This window comes from Cheilinus undulatus, linkage group 20 (genome assembly GCF_018320785.1).
Source record: "Cheilinus undulatus linkage group 20, ASM1832078v1, whole genome shotgun sequence".
NCBI classification, from domain to species: Eukaryota; Metazoa; Chordata; class Actinopteri; order Labriformes; family Labridae; genus Cheilinus; species Cheilinus undulatus.
In genome coordinates this window covers 37,884,223-37,901,134 of record NC_054884.1, presented here as the reverse complement: position 1 = coordinate 37,901,134, position 16,912 = coordinate 37,884,223, and the positions used below count along the sequence as shown (strand labels likewise).

The following is a 16,912-nucleotide window of genomic DNA, read 5'->3' as shown; positions in this document are numbered from 1 at the left end:
TCTCAAGATTTACACTCATATCTTATCAAGAGCTATAAATTCAGTGATTTTCCTGCTCAGCTCCTTACCTTGTTCCAGATCCAGGATGAAATATGGAGTATTGAAAAGTTACAAGGACTGTTTTAATCCTGTCTGACTTCAATCTGCAGCTCCTTACTCACTCGTATATGCTACGGGTGCTAAAAGATATGGTTTTAGAAAACCTTTTTATTTTATTTGCAGCTCAGTCAAAAATGTATCAAATCACTCAAAAAGCCAGACTGATAATCAAATTGTCAGATTTAACAGATTACATGTAAAAGTAAATTCATTACCAACAAAAATGGATTACATAAACATTTTTGAATGATTCCATGGATGAAAAATGATGTAAAAATCAAGTTAGAAGCAAAAACAAACATATAGGTTCAACATGACAATATAGGTACCAAAAATTCAAAATGGTCCAAAAACCCATGAGTTGAAACCACAAAAGATAACCTTTGGTTAGATTTAGTTCTCCATCCTGGACTATAGAAACAGTTTTCTCGAATCGGCTGACACTACCTTCGATGAGCAAAATACCAGCATTGGTCTCGCTGACTCTTAATAGCCTTTGGGTAGTACTTGTTAGCTTCTAGTCTTATCCTCTTTTGCAGATAAGTTTCCTTTCTGCTTACAAGTAATAACAACCCTTAATTGATTTGTTCACCGATAGGAGTTATCACTGATCACCCACAGAAGGTCTCAGGACTGAAGAACATGTACGCCAATCGAACCGACAGGTCGGAGTCTGCAGCAGACCCGTTTGGCAACCAGGGGCCCCTTTTTTATACCTGGTTCCACTGACATATCTTCATGGAAAGTCCCACCCTTGAGGATCGCAGAAACTGAGAGTTCATCAAGTTCACCAAGTTCTTGGAAACCAAGGGTTCACCAAGTTCACAGAAATTGAGAGTTCAAAAGTTTACCAGGTCAGCAGCAATGGAGGGTTCAAAAGATCAGTCCCTGGTGGTTTTGTCCTTCACTGTCTTTCTAAGATGGTGATGCAACACCTGCAGAAGAAGCCTCACTGTGCTTTTGGGCCTTCACACTTCTTCTGTCAGCAAAGTGTGGGTTCTGTAGGTGCAGCAGCGACCATGGTCTATTTATAGACGTGCGCACATACAGAACTAGAGAAGCTTAATTACTGCATAAGAAATAAAATAAAACATTTGTCTTTGGTTAAATGGTCCAAAATTTAAAAGAACAACTGATAATTAAACTGGGATTAAGACTAATTGTTTTTTCAATAAAAATAATTTGATAACACTGGACAGCTGATTCTCTCTACACCTTTGGGTGGTCGCTGCTGTATTTTTAGCTTTGTCGAATGACTTAAGTAGAGGCTGTTGACGAGTTTTCCCTGGCACAAAGTTCTGTTATTCTTGATGTTAAGAAAGTCCTTGTAGACATCAGGGTGACGTGTTTTTTTTTTGATGCAAAATTAAACTGGTGGTGTTAAAGTCAGTCACAGCATGTTTGCCTGCTTAATTATAGAGGTAGGTGCTTTCACAAAGAGACAGACCATGAGGAAATGTCAGAATCTCCTTAATCACTGCCAGCAGTGCTCTAACCAAGCTTTAATCAAACATGTTCTTTTTTGTTTTGCATATTTCAGTGAATCTTTTACAGTCAAGGGCAAACAGGACTGATTTCTTTTGGATTTCCTGTAAACGAGTTCAGAACTGTGTCTTCATCTCTGGTCGACCTGCACCTGCTCACGCATGTAGAGTTGTATGAGTCCCGCCTGATGCAGCTGCTGCCACAGGTTCATCTCCATCATGAAGTCGTGTTTGGGGGGGAAGCCCACCGGGCGGTACTCTCTGTCGAAGTAGTACCTGGAGTACCTGTTGTGGTCTGGGGTTATGAAGCCGTAAGCGCTCACCTTCATCACACAGAAAACACAAAAGACACCGTCAAAGGTGGCAAAAGTAGACGCATTCTTGAAATTAAGATACTGCCGTTAAGAAGATCCTGATAAAAGATGCACTGGTAAAATTTTGTCTCTAAAATTAGTATGTGCATATGGTTTAGTTGGATGTAAAGTCTAACATTTTCCTAGAAAACTAAAAGTCTTACTGAGTACAGTCGTGGCTATTAACTCTTTGTTGCTTCTCAATTCTCAATAAGATCACAGAGTTCCAAACATATTCTGTGATCTTATTGAGCATTGAGAAATGAAGGTTATTATATTCCACCCCAGATATTTGATTGGCCATACCAGTCGCCACCTCAAATCCTCAACTACGATCAGTTTCATGCTTTGTCAGTGTTTATTTTTTTTTTTTTTTTGCATGGCACATTTGCTTTTTTAGCTCTAAAATTTGTGAATTCTGACATTTTTGCTTAATTCATTAAATTAAGCTAGAATAAAACACCTGTAGGATCTGTAAGTGTGAATATATTAATGAGGTTTGTTAAGTAAAATCAGACCAAATAAATATCTATTCTTGAATGGGACATTCACATTTCACACCATCTCTGCATGAGTCACAGCCGTATTTGGGCTAACCCAGTCAGACAGTCTGGTGTCACCACTGTAAATAAAAAAAAAAGGTGACAGAAGTGAGTGCTAATGGAGGACTCTACCTTGTCACAGGTGTGCATTGCAGCCAGCAGCATTTCAGCTCCTGTAGATGGGCGGTAATATCGTACATCTTTATCCCTCATATTTTTAGAAAGGAGGAATCTGAAACGAAGATCACAACAATACATTTGCACGTTAAGGACATTAAAGTTTAAAGAGGACATGTGGCTTCTTAAAGTTGCACAAACAGCAGTACTATCAGCTTTCAGCCGCTCCTTTTCTCATTTACACTTTGAAATGTAAGCCCTGCTTTCATTCTGTGAACCTACACTCACCTGTTACGGATGTAACGTAAGAAGTCAGGATGAAACACCTTCAGCTTCTCTGCTGACACATCCTGGCCAAAGAATTTGGTTGGACTGAAGAAAACAAGACATTATTGTTAAAAATCCCACAAAACTTGAGCTGAAATGCCACCCAAAATCAAGATTGTTAGGTATCATCATCCTTGGACTTAAGGTCATGGTGGAAAAGCAGACAACAAAGGGCCACAACTTTTAGTTTCCTGAAGTTCCAGGAAACTGAAAGTTTCTGAGAACTGGGTACTCAAAGCACTTCTACACAGCAGGTCAAACTTCGCCATTCACACCCATTCACTCCACATTCACACGTTGATAGGAGAAGATTGCTATGTAAAGTTTAGTTTAGTAACATGCCACCGACACAGCAGTAGGAGCAGACTGGAGTTCAGTGTCTTGGCCAAAGCATATCGGATTGAGAGTGCAGGAGCTGGGGATCAATCGGTTGCAAGACAACCGACCCTACCTACTGATTCACAGCCGCCCTACTGCATCTGTTGTTATTTTCATCTGAACCAAAGCAGATCAGACTGATTCACCCCATTTGCAGTTCCTAATATATAATATATATAATATAATATCCCACAAGTTAAACTGACTTTGGACATATCCACAGATCATGGATGCACATATTTAGCATCTGCTATTTGCCCTGCTTTTGCACTCTATCCTTAAAAGAATCTGTTCTCCAAGTAAACAGATCGGCTTGCAAAAACAGGTTATGCCAGTCTGTAAACTATCTTTAAAGATGTCTGATATAAAGACATGCTGCTCCAGCATACATCAGTTATATTTGGCAACTAACGTATTTCCTGCATTAAACATATGGTTTATTCAAAAGTGGCTCATGCCTGGCTCCTACAAGTTTCTAGGCCCATTGTTGTAAATAAAAAGTTTATCTTAGGATATGCAGTAATACCTTTAGAAGGAGAGAGAGTATTGATTCAATACATGACCTCATCTGGTAAAAACGGCACCACTTTTTCTTCCTGTTTTTCTTGGCACTTGTCTTGTAAATATACAGTGCTTAACAAATTTATTAGACCACCTGTCATATTTGTCTCGGAGACCATCCAGCATCATGACGTGCTTTAATGCAGACTCTTTCATTTTCAGTGAGCTCTCCATGTTTTACCGTTTTGAACAGGAATGAGGAATTTCAAACTGAATTCATCTTTTTATACCCAAATTTGAGCCGGCTCACTGGGCTTCTCTGAGAAGTCAGAAATGAATCAAGCATAACATTCATACACTAAAACTCATTTTTCTGTTCAGGAATGCAAGTAAATAACTATAATTTGACATATTAATCAAGAAATAATGATGTGCTTTACTATTTTTTCAGGTTTTTGGAAAATCAGTAAATTTGAAAATTCATGGATAACAATAATTATATTTTAGCATTAAAAATATCATTTGGGTTAAAGAGCTTCTACAAATTGGTGTATTAACCATTGCAGAAACAGAAAAAATGATTTTGGTAATTACCAATGCCGTTAATTTAGGGCAGCTGTGGCATAAACCTTACGTTAGGTGGTGGTCTCATAAATTTGTTAAGCACTGTATATATTTATTTGATCCAGGGCTTTTTGCATAGGACAGGAGCAACTTTGCATCTGATTTTCTTGGGCATCCTTCATTTACATACATTCAAAATGGACATGTACACTTTGGGTGCTGTTTACTAAGCAGTCTCTGTGGATTAAATGCAACAATTTGCCACCATTAAATAGGTCCAGGAAATAAAAAAACAGTGCTATTCTTTTTGTGGATCTTGCTCTTGGGGTTAAACATTTTTAAGCATTGTATGATTGCAAGTTAGCACACACACACACCAAGCAAGACCTTGATAAACATAGATGATAGCTCTGTGCACTGCGTTCCAAATTATTATGCAAATGATATTTTTTTCTCCGATTTTCCTAAATTGTCGATGCAAATGACAGTTTAATTTCAAGTCATGAACAGTTGGAGCATAATTCGGATTTTATTAAACAAACCTCCCAATGATAACTTTTTTCTTTTTCAAAAATAAAAATCTCAAAATGCACTGTTCCACATTATCATGCACAACAGAGTTTCAGAACATTTTTTAGGTTGTAAAGAACTGAAAATGGTTATGTGTTGAATCTGCAGCATTAGGAGGTCATATTTACTGAAATCAAAAGCTATTTCAATCAAAACCATCTTAACAGGCAAAGTTCCATATTAACATAGGACCTCTTCTTTGACATCACCTTCACTATTCTTGCATCCATTGAACTTGTGAGTTTTTGGAGAGTTTCTGCTTGAATTTCTTTGCAAGATGTCAGAATATCCTCCCAGAGCTGCTGTTTTGATGTGAACTGCCTCCCACCCTCATAGATCTTTAGCTTGAGGATGCTCCAAAGGTTCTCAGCAGGGCTGAGGTCAGGGGAGGATGGGGGCCACACCATGAGTCTCTCTCCTTTTATGCCCATAGCAGCCAATGAAACAGAGGGATTCTTTGCAGCATGAGATGGTGCATTGTCATGCATGAAGATCATTATGCTATGGAAGGCACGGTTCTTCTTTTTGTACCATGGAAGCAAGTGGTCATTCAGAAACTCTGTATACTTTGCCGAGGTCATTTTCACACCTTCAGGGACCCTAAAGGGGCCTGTCATCTCTCTCCCCAGGATTCAGGCCCAAAATATGATTCCGCCACTTCCTTGCTGATGGTTGGTGGATGGCCACCATGTCCCACCTCCCTGTTGGGACATGGTAGCTATCCACCAACCATCCACTACTCCTCCATCTGGACCATCCAGGGTTGCACGACTGCAAGCCCCTGGAGGATCCTACACCTTGAGGTTTGTGGGACTCCAGGGGCACCAGCATCTTCAAATCCCTGTTTGTTGGTTTTTAATGGCATTTTAGCAGCTGCTCTCTTAATCCGATGAATTTGTCCGGCAGAAACCTTCCTCGTTATGCCTTTATGAACCCGTCTGTGCTCTGAATCAGCCACAAATTTCTTCACAGTACGATGATCACACTTAAGTTTTCATGAAATATCTAATGTTTTCATTCCTTGTCCAAGGCATTGCACTATTTGATGCTTTTCAGCAGCAGAGATCCTTTTTCTTTCCCATTTTGCTGAAACCTGTGTCCTGCTTAATAATGTGGAACATCCTTCTTTAGTATTTTTCCTTTAATTGGGCTCACCTGAAAAACTAATGATCATAGGTGTGTGAGATTTATTTCAGTGATCCAAAGAGCCCTGAGACACAATACCATCCATTAGTTTCATTTAAAAAAAAAAAAAAAAATTGAATGTTTATGACACTAAAATCCAATTTGCATAATAATTTGGAACACATTGTAGAGTTAGCTACTGCTGCCTTTGAACCTAGGACCTTACATTTAATCATTTGAGTATTATTATAAATTATGATGAGTAGAGAGCTGTAAAGTGTCTCTGGTTGTGTTATTATTCCGTCTGAAAATGAGAATGATTACTTACTCCTTTCCCTGCTCATCCCCACTCTCCACCAGAGTGTGTGTTGCTGCAGCCTTCACCATCAAGTAAGAAAGGTCAAAATCCGGGATGAAAATGTATCGTGTTTCCTTTTGGAAGATAGCATTCAGAATTATACATTTCCATTCATATGTCCCTATTTTAGCATTTTATGCAGGAAAAGATTTCACACTTTACCCTCACCTGTGACAGAGGGGGTCCTTGATAGCCAAGACCTTTGTAGTCCCTGAATGCAAGCATTAGTGTTTTGGCGGCAAATGTGTAATGGGTGGTCCGAGACCCCACATCCTGCTCAAAACCCTCGGTGACTACCCCATTGGCCCTGTGATAAGAAGTGTCCAAAACAGATAAAAAAAAAAGCTTAATATCAGGACATAGCAGTATATTTTATACAGTCCACCTTTATTTTGACAGGCCTTCCCTGAAGCGTTCAAGAACTGTATCTTCAGTTTTTAAAATGCAGTTAAACAGATCGGTTAGGGTTAAATATCTTAGCTCGGAAGTCAGATGTTGGAGCTGGGAATGACATCACACCTGAGTTGAATGCGTTCAATTTGCTCTAAAGAGTGACGGACAGAGCCACAAAACAACTGCAGTGGAAACAGGCCCATAAGGAAATGTATTTGGAAAGTCAGCCCTCTTTAAAGCACTTCTCCATGTTCATATTGAACAAGATAATACGGGAGATGTGTCACACAATGCTGTTGAATCATTCACAGAGAAATCATGGTTTAATTGGTGCTGCGTAAACATGTTTGAATATGGGTCTGCCTCTGTGTAGCCAGCATCATGTGGCAGCAGGGCCATATGAGGCTTTGTTAAAGCTCCATAAAAAGTGTGTGCACTAAATCTTTGTAAATAAGTAAAAAAGGCACAGCTTTCAAGCTCCTCTTGTTGAGTTGTTGGCCCATCATTGCACATACACACCAGTGTGGAGAGTAGCTGAGCCATTATACTGTTATTTGGGGGAAAACACCCCTTTCCATGCAAATTGGCCTTATGCATTAAACATCTAATGACAAGGTTAGTTATGGCTCGGTGCTGCTGTTTATATGGTGCACAAACACTTACTGCTTTTCTAGTAATGCCACAGAGATCAGGGTGGGACTGTAGGATACTGACAAATGCTAGATCACAGTGGCAAACAAGTAAGGGCCTAAAAGGGCAACCGCAACCATGTGTTTCAGTCAGAAGAATCAGAATATGTGCTTCTTGTTTAAACAGAAGCATGACAATGGATCTGATTCTTGCTTTTTGGACTGAATATCTTTTGACAGGATGAGTAAACAAGTCCAGAGTCTACCTGAAGACATAGTGGTGACTGTCGATCTCTTCCCCTTTCTTTGAGTCTTTCAGGATCCCACCGTTCCCCACCACAGCACAGCGGATACACTCAGATTTATTGCTGCGATCCCTCCAGTCATCAAATATCTGCCAGTTTGCTGAAGAGTTTAGGACAGAAAGAGCTCCCACCAGCACTGTTGACACAGAAGTACAGGACAAATCTGAGCTAGATTTTTAAACAGTCTTGACTGATTTTACATCTTCAGCATTGTTTTTGTAATTTAATAGAAGTCAACACAGAGCGTGATGCTAACCCAGAAAGCCATCTACTTATAGCTTTTCCATTTGTATACTAAATAATATAATAAAAAATGGCACTGAATACATTTACCATGTAATAAAAAAGATACCTCACTCTTGTAATCGATGTCTCTCCAGCCGTGGGCTCCTGAGAACTGGCTCAGTCGTTGGTGCTGCTCAGGAGTGGCGTGTTTGGCCCACTGCAGGACTGGAATGTTTTCCATAAACTGTTTCCCAAATTCAGTCTTGGTGATCCGACTGCGAATACCATCTGGGCAGTGCTGACGGGAACATAGCAGTGCTATCAAGCCATGTTGGAGCCTTTAACACAGAATCATTACTCTGCCTCTTACTTCACCATAAACTCTCTGGTTACTCTGCCTACTACAGGGTTAATATTTGTCTCTTTCTTTTACACGGATGGACAGACAAAGTCAAAAAGGTGTTTCTGCACTCACTGTTTGTGGTGGGGTGTCCTCACTCATGTAGGAGTCTCCGATGATGGAAGGCTCTGTTGTTTTGGCTGCTAGTGTGGGCTGCTGAAGCTCCACTGAGGGGGCTTTGATGCTGAATCTAGTTCTGCAGTGAACAATAAATATGGGTTAGTTGCTGATTACAGACAGAATATTTCATAACAGCTTGAACGAACTTTCATTACAGAACTTAACCCACTCAGAGCTTCTCTGCATTGTCCACATACAGTCATGGACAAAAGGATTGGCACCTCTGGAATTTTTCCAGAAAATGCACCATTTCTCCCAGAAATTGTTGCAATTACAAGTGTTTTTGGTATACACGTGTTTATTTCCTGTATGTGCATTGGAACAACACAAAAAATCTGAGGAAAAAAGACAAAATTGACATAATTTTACACAAAACTCAAAAAATGGGCCGGACAGAATTGTTGGCACCCTCAACTTAATATTTGGTTGCACACCCTTGGAAAAAAAATAACTGAAACCAATCACTTCCTATAACCATCAACAAGCTTCTTACACCTCTCAACTGGAATTTTGGACCACTCTTCTTTTGCAAACTGCTCCAGGTCTCTCAGCTTTGAAGGGTGCTTCTTTCAACAGCAGTTTTGAGATCTCTCCATAGGTGTTCAATGGGATTTAGATCCAGACTCATTGCTGGCCACTTCAGAACTCTCCAGCTTTGTCTCCAACCATTTCTTGGTGCTTTTTGAGGTATGTTTGGGGTCATTGTCCTGCTGGAACACCCATGACCTCTGACACAGACCCAGCTTTCTGACACTAGGCCCTACGTTGCGACCCAAAATTTTTTGATAGTCTCAGATTTCATGATTCCTTGCACACAGTCAAGGCACCCAGAGGCTGCCAGAGGCAGCAAAATAACCCCAAAACATCCTTGAACCTCCACCATGTTTGACTGTAGGTACTGTGTTCCTTTCTTTGTAGGCCTCATTCCATTTTCTGTAAACAGTAGAATGACGTGCTTTTCCATAAAGCTCTACCTTAGACTCATCTGTCCACAAAATGTTCTCCCAGAAGGATTGAGGCTTACTCAGGTACATTTTTGTAAACTCCAGTCTTTTTTATGTCTCTGTCAGCAGTGGGGTTCTCCTCGGTCTCCTGCCATAGCGCTGAATCTCATTCAGATAACGACGTATGTACTGAGCTGACACTTTTGCACCCTGAGTCTGCAGGACAGCCTTGATTTGTGTGGAAGTTGACTGAGGATGTTTATTCACCATTCCAACCATCCTGCGTTGCATTCTTTTGTCAATTTTTCTCTTCTGTCCACGTCCAGGGAGATTAGCCACAGTGCCATGGGTTATAAAATTCTTGATTATATTACGCACAGTAAACAAAGGAATTTCTAGATCTCTGGAGATGGTCTTGTAACCTTGAGATTGTTCATATTTTTCCACAATTTTGCTTCCTAAGTCCTCAGACAATTCTGGGCTCTTGTTTCTCGTCTCCATGCTTGGTGTGACACACACAGGCACACAACACAAAGGTTGAGTCAACTTTTACACATTCTAACTGGCTTCAGGTGTGATTTCTAGATTGCCAGCACCTGTTACTGCCACAGGTGAGTTTAAATGAGCATCACATGCTTGAAATAAAATGATTTACCCACAGTTTAAAAAGGGTGCCAACAATTTTGTCCAGCCCATTTTTTGAGTTTTGTGTTAAAATTATGTCAATTTTGTCTTTTTTCTTCAGATTTTTTTGTGTTGTTCCAATGTACATAAAGGCAATAAACACATGTATACCAAAAACACTTGTAATTGCAACAATTTCTGGGAGAAATGGTGTATTTTCTGGAAAAATTCCAGGGGTGCCAATCCTTTCGTCTATGACTGTACATTCACGTAGATGTTCACCCTGATATGTTGGTATGCATTGTTTTGTCTTTTTTGTGTGTTGATGTTGTTTTTTCCCAGTTAACATGGAGCCCTTTTAGCAGAGAAGAAAATAAGAAGAAAATAAGGGCTAAAAGACCATCTGATCTATAATGGGATCCTTGGATTTATTGGCCATGATCAATGGTGTGTTCCCCTTTTGATGATGCTGTGAGCCACCCTATGACTGTACGTTTAAGCCCCGGAAAAATTTAAAAAATCCCCCCTATGTTAGGAATCAAGGGGAGGAATTCCCCCCAGTTATAAAAGGAATTTCATGCCCTGAAACCTGAAAAACCACATCCCTGCATGAGACAGTGGCATTCTCGTTCTATGTGCTATCTTTCTGTTCTCAATCAGCCTCTTCAAAGATAAACAGGATTTGAAAAACAACATTTAAGGTGTCCGGCAACGTCTTATTTTTAATATGAGGTCGTTCATGAGATAGGGTTTGCTTTGCCTTTTTTAAATTCATTACTGAGTGAGAGTTGAATAGAAGGCTGGAAAAGTAAGTAGTACTGATGAAAAACAGCTGGAGGAGCATTTGCAAGTAAGATCATTTGCAACAGGTCAGAGACATGAATGGGTATGAAAGGAGCCCTTTAGAGAGGCAGAGTCTTTAAGAAGCAAAGATGGGCATAAGTTCACTAATATGTGAAACACTGCATCTAAAAATTTTGTATTAATTTCAGAAAAATGTTCCTCATTATAGAATTGTGAGGATTTTGAATATCCCATCATTTACAGTCTATAATATCATCAAAAGATTCAGAGAATCTGGAGAAATGTCTGTGCTCAAGGCTGAAGGTCAGGACTGGATGCTCGGGCCCTCAAGCAGCACTGCATCAAAAACAGGCACGATTCTGTACTGGAAATCACTGCATGGGCTCTGAACACTTCCAGAATACACTGTCAACAAAGTTGTCCATGCCATCATAAATGCAAGGTAAAAGAAGCCATACGTGAACAGGATCCAGAAATGTCAATGGGGCCAAAGTTCATTTAAAATGCACCAGCGCCAAATGGAAAACTGTTCTGTGATTAGATAAATCCAAATCTTTTGTAAACCATGGATGCCGTGTCCTGTGGACTAAAGAGGAGAGGGACCATCCAGCTTTTTATCCTGGCTCAGTTCTAAAGCCTGCATCTCTAATGGTATGGGGTTCCATTAGTGTCTATGGCGTGGACAGCTTACACATCTGGAAAGGAATTATCACAGCTGGAAAGTAGAGCGAGGTTTTAGAGCGACATATGATCCCATCCAGAATCTTCTTTAGAGAGACAATGCTAAACCACATCCATCACAACAGCATGGCTTCACAGCAGAAGAGTCCTGGTGCTGAACTGACCCACCTGCAGTCCAGACCTTTCACCAATAGAAAACATTTGGAACATCAGAAAAGGAAAAATCAAGAAAAGAAGACCCAGGACTGTTGAGCCGCTAGAATCTTACATCGGACAAGAATGGGACAACATTCCTCTCCCAAATCTCCAGGAACTGGCCTCCTCAGATATTTACGGATCGTTGTTAAAAGAGGGGGATGCTACACAGTGGTAAACATGGTCCTGTCCCTACTTTTTTTTTAATTCTTCTAGTCAGTAGCAAAAGGAAAGCAGCTTCCAGTAGCAGAGCTCTCAGGTGAGAGTGAAACCAGAGTATGAGGCTGGCAGAACAAACAAATGATTGAATATGTTTGGATGCATTTGAATTTGATGTGGTTAGTTTGCATACCTGCTCTCCTCCAGACTGTATTGCGGGGGCTGTGTGGTCAGAAGCTTCTCCCGTTTCACACACAGGATGTAAAAAATCAGCAGGGAGCAGCCGATGAAGGAAAGTAACACCCTCTTTCTTAGCGCCATCCCCTTGTTGAAGTGCTTTCCCTGCCTGTTGGCATGAGAAGACAGAGGATGGAGGCAGCTGAGGATGTAGTCCTTCTTAGTCACGGATGAAGAGAGGTCCCCAACTGGGAAAGACAATGGCAGAGATTTTTTTTTTTTTTCTGAAAAACTACTTACCCAAGTCCAAGACAAAACCAGCAAAGGGATAACAGATCCCACTCTTTCACAGGAGTTACCAAAATCACTACAAACCGGCAGTCCCTCAGAAGAGCTTCACATATTTAAACATCACGTCTCTCTCTGAGAGGACTCTTTGTTGCAGTTGTCTAACGTAAAAAAAGTTTCTAAAGCGTGGAAATTTAATACAAAAACATAAAAAGATAGCCGTCCTTTCACCAGGGGAGAATCTTGTTCCTCTCTTTATGGTTGCACTGACATAAACACTCCTCTAGCATGCTAGCTCAGAACCTGTTCAGCCGGTCTCTGCACTCTTTGGGTGTGGCCATTGTGGTTAATGGGATTAATGTTAACCAGTATCTTTTCTTATTTGACTCCCTTTAAATAAAGCTGCCTGTTTCTTAAAAGCAGTGATACTCAACCTTATTCTACCAAAGAGCCACATTTTCTAAAAAATACTTTAGCGAGAGCCACAATCCAAACCCAGAATGTAGGGTAGATAATAGATCAGTTCATCTGTAGTTGAAATGAAATAAAACAGTGGATTGGTGGATAATTATGAGGTTCAATGGGGTGCAAATGTCTGTGTAGTGTCAGAAGAACCAATATGTCACTGGTAATGAGCATCTATTTATTTTATTTATCACTGACATCAGGCTAAAACCTTTTATCTCAATTTTTCATGATTTTAATTTGTTTTTATAAATCATATACGTATCATTTTTATAACTAATACATTTTTCATTCCCAGAAAAGTGGTCATTTTGGAGGTACCGGTCTTTGGCCCAACACCAGCGTTATGAAAGTTCCACCTGGCCCAAAGAATTTTAAAACATTAGAATGAGCTGAGTTTGAGCTCTGAGATGCTTTTCAAAGAAAATGATGAATGATGGTTGGCTATTTGGGTATTTATATCACACACTGGGGCATTTACTGGAGTTCTGTGGCTTTATTAGCATAAAAGAGATGCTTTCTAATTTTCTCTGCTCATTTTTAATTCTTTAGCTAAAGGGGGAGGGGCCTCATATTGGTCTTTGCTCTGGGCCTCTAATTGACTAAAACCAGTCCTGCCTCACACCTGCAGCTCTCCAGACACATCGTAACACCCTGCCTCATTTTGGAGCTTTGGTTTTATATTTCTGCTCTTTTGACAATATTTATGATCATTAGTGCATTAAAGATCAAATAAAACACCCATGTTTGAACAAGGGCTGGGCAGTTAATCGCAAATTAGATTAAATCGCAATTTGGCCTGCTGCAATTTTCAAATCGCAGAAGGTACAATATTTGTTTAAGCTGAAATTTGTGTCAAAATACTGGTTTGAGTTTTGCAGCAGAGACGTTATGCATTATATATGCAAACATTCTAGTGGCATATTTTTAGAATAGTGTTTGAAAAAAATCCTATTTTCTTCATTTTTTAATGTTTTTTTCTTGTTAGATATGAGAATTGCATAGAAAAAGCTCATTCCTTTTAATACAACTGTTCATATCCAATTTGCAAAATGAGTTAAAATCATCACAATTAGATATTTTTCAAACCTGATCAGCCCTAGTTCAGTCTAATATTATGTTGGTTATAGTATAGAATGAATTATTGCTTTTTTGTAAGAAAAATGCATGAGATGAGGAATTTAAGAAATAATCACAAAGTAAATCACAATATCTGGTAAAAAAATGAGATTATTTTCCTAAATCGTTCAGCCCTAGTTTGAACAACTTTCACTGGATATTAAATATTACGTTATCTCTACATGTGATCCGTGTGTGTTACGCTCATTGATGACGCGCATCTGCATAATTGTCATAAGATATGGGTGTGAGAGAGCCTGCGGACTTACTCTGCTTTCTTCTCTTGCACACGCTCCTCTGTCGAGCGCATCTGACAGTAATGATATACAGATTTAAAAAAATAAATGTTTAAATTTGAAAGTTAAAGCCTGTCTTCTTTGTGTGGGAAGCAGATTTATTGATGTGACCTACCATGAATCTTTACTGATGACAGTGTTTACCTTCATAAATGTTTTTAGTTCAAGTTTGTTTTTTTTTTCCATGTAAGCCTTAAAAGAGCCGCAACTGGTCACTAAAGGGCCACATGTGGCTCAAGAGCCACGGGTTGAGTTTAGGCTCGGAGTGTTATTCAGAGTAAAAAACAAAAATCAGCCTTTATGTAAAGATTAAGATCCAAAAATATGAGTATGAGTGAGTGGGAGGATCATGTATGATCGTTCAAGATAACTCTGGAGACTCAACTTTGAGAACTTGAGGGTATGAACAGGGAGTACAACAGGAGAAGTTGAGGACATCTGGGCTTGGCAGAGATGTATACTGCTTTTAGAAGACTGAGTGACCTGTACAGTAGAGTGGATGCTGATCTGTGGTCAGAAACCTAGCTCAGGTGGTAGAGCTGGCACCCATATACTGAGGCAAGAGTCCTCAGCACAGTGGTCGTGGGATTGATTCCCGGTCTCAGCATGTTAGGTCCCTGTCTTCCCCCACTCTCTCTCCCCATATTTCCTCTCTCTCTGTGGGTGTCCTGTTAATAAATGCAAAAAAAGCCCTAAAACCACATTTAAAAAAAGGTAATTGTGATACCTGACATTTATTTCATGTTCACAAAGCAGAGCCTGAAGGCAAAGGTCCCTTATTATGCAAAATACACTTTTTCAGGATTTTCTAACAAAAATATGTACTCCCAAAAAAATCAGAAAAATCCATTCCTTCCCGACTCTTTCTCCACCATTCAGAAAGTGTGTGTTGAAACAAGCCGCTCTCAGATTTTCCTCTCATGATGTCATGTGGGGAGTTAACCCTGCCCTCACGTTCCATTTGCCCTACCCGCTCGAAAGACAGTTCCTCCCTCCTCTCCTGATCCTTCGCTCAGCTAGCAGCATCAGGAAAGCTGCATCCATTTCCTGAGAGAGGCGTGGTTAGGGGTGGGAAATGATAAGGTTTTATCGATATCAATGCCATTATCGATTCTTCTTATCAATTCAGTTCTTAATCGATTCCTTCCTGTGAATTTTGCTTTTTGGATTGCTAAAAATGTGAAACATCAAGTGTTTGGGAGGAGAACATGCTAAAATAGACAAAAACTTTTTTGTTGGATATGTCTCGGTTAAGACAAACTGCTCTCTGGATTTTTAATCCGTGAACTTAAATTAGAATACAGTACTACTGCTCATTTTCTTTAAAAGATAAAACTTAGAATAAATATAAAACTAATCTCTGGATTCCAGATCTCCGAAGGTATCAAAATAAATTGAACTCGTGCAAAATTAACAGTTATTGGGCAAAAAGATGAATGTCATGCATTAGATATGACTGTTTGACGTTTCACATTGCCCTGTGAGCGTCAGTTTTGGAGAAATTAAGCCACGTTTTTGACCACTTAAGTCTGTTTTAGTGACAGTTCATTAGAAATGGGTGGTAATACAGTAATACTGTATCCTAAGGGAATTAAAATTAGCCACGGTGTTGCTTTGATTACCATCATGAAGACAGTCCTGTGGGATTAGCGCAATTATTAATAAATTCCTCGAGAATATGTGTATTTTTCCACACACAGCACCACTGTCTGTGTGTGAAGATGCTTTAAAAGTGATGACTGAACTCCTGTTAATCATGTCCGGACAGTTTTGCAAAAGACGAACACTCACGTACAGACCGACACACAGCTCTGACACCCCGGTATGGTCTTCTCTAAAGTCAAACTGTTAGACGTGCACCGCTGGCTCCAATGTGATCTAAGACAACGTGAGTTTAAAAACACTCTCATTCTTCTTTGTATTCATCAGTGATGACAAATTATTATGCAGACTCACAGGTGCAGCCATGCCAGGTACACTAACAACCACTGAGGGTCTTAAAAACATTTAAACTTATCTTTACCTGTTTAATGTGAAATGTAGATGAAATTATTCACTGCTTGTTTGTTGTTTTATACGCTTGAGTATTCTGTAACTTTTAATAAGATCGGTGTAAACACCCAGGACGGAGCTCGCCATTGAAGCACAACACGGACAAAAATAATTATAAAGTCCAATCTCTATCTGTTTAAAATCACACAGAACGTTACTTCACATTCAAAAATTCTGATATTAGATTAGGATTATCAATTCTCACCTTACATCTGGGAGAAGAGGAGGGAGGAAAAGTGAAACTTCATTTGATCTCCTGCCCTGATTTAACCTGTTTTACTTGTGTAATTCACTTCTCCCGCACCTGTAATCGTCTCCTTATAAACCTGTTTTATTGTCGACTCAAGGCATTTTGATAAAGGATTAGATGCACGCTGACAAGAGCTTGTAAAAATGTGTTTTTTAAACACCATGCGGAGATGCTGTATAGTCCTGTAAATGTTTATTTCCTCAGCTTCTCTGTTCAGCTGACTGTCACATGCGAGGCCTGTGTTTTATGGCACACGGGCATTGACAGGGGAATCATTAAGATAAAGTCTAAATGATGTTGATGGATCGAGCCAATTGGAACCGGTTCTCAATCGGTTCCCACCCCTAGGCGTGGTCAGGGGCGGAGTC

At 39.8% G+C, this 16,912-nt stretch overlaps 1 protein-coding gene and 1 long non-coding RNA gene across 3 annotated transcripts in view; one reads left to right on the top strand and one right to left on the bottom strand.

Moving 5' to 3' along the window:
- Positions 1-16,912, top strand: part of LOC121528396 — a 98,198-nt gene that overhangs the window by 26,313 nt on the left and 54,973 nt on the right. The window lies entirely within an intron of this gene.
- On the bottom strand, positions 488-16,579 carry LOC121528395 (alpha-N-acetylgalactosaminide alpha-2,6-sialyltransferase 2-like). Of its 2 annotated transcripts, XM_041815845.1 has the most exons (10): positions 16,500-16,579; positions 12,091-12,322; positions 8,446-8,566; positions 8,103-8,268; positions 7,707-7,881; positions 6,587-6,725; positions 6,389-6,492; positions 2,884-2,967; positions 2,611-2,710; positions 488-1,906 (listed from the first exon to the last, which is right to left on the bottom strand). In XM_041815845.1, the coding sequence occupies exons 2-10, from the start codon at positions 12,216-12,218 to the stop codon at positions 1,715-1,717; spliced, it is 1,209 nt and encodes a 402-aa protein (XP_041671779.1). In that variant the 5' UTR covers positions 12,219-12,322; positions 16,500-16,579; the 3' UTR covers positions 488-1,714. The 2 variants fall into 2 exon arrangements, with proteins under 2 accessions (XP_041671779.1, XP_041671781.1); XM_041815847.1 differs by lacking the exons at positions 12,091-12,322; positions 16,500-16,579 and adding an exon at positions 8,660-8,785.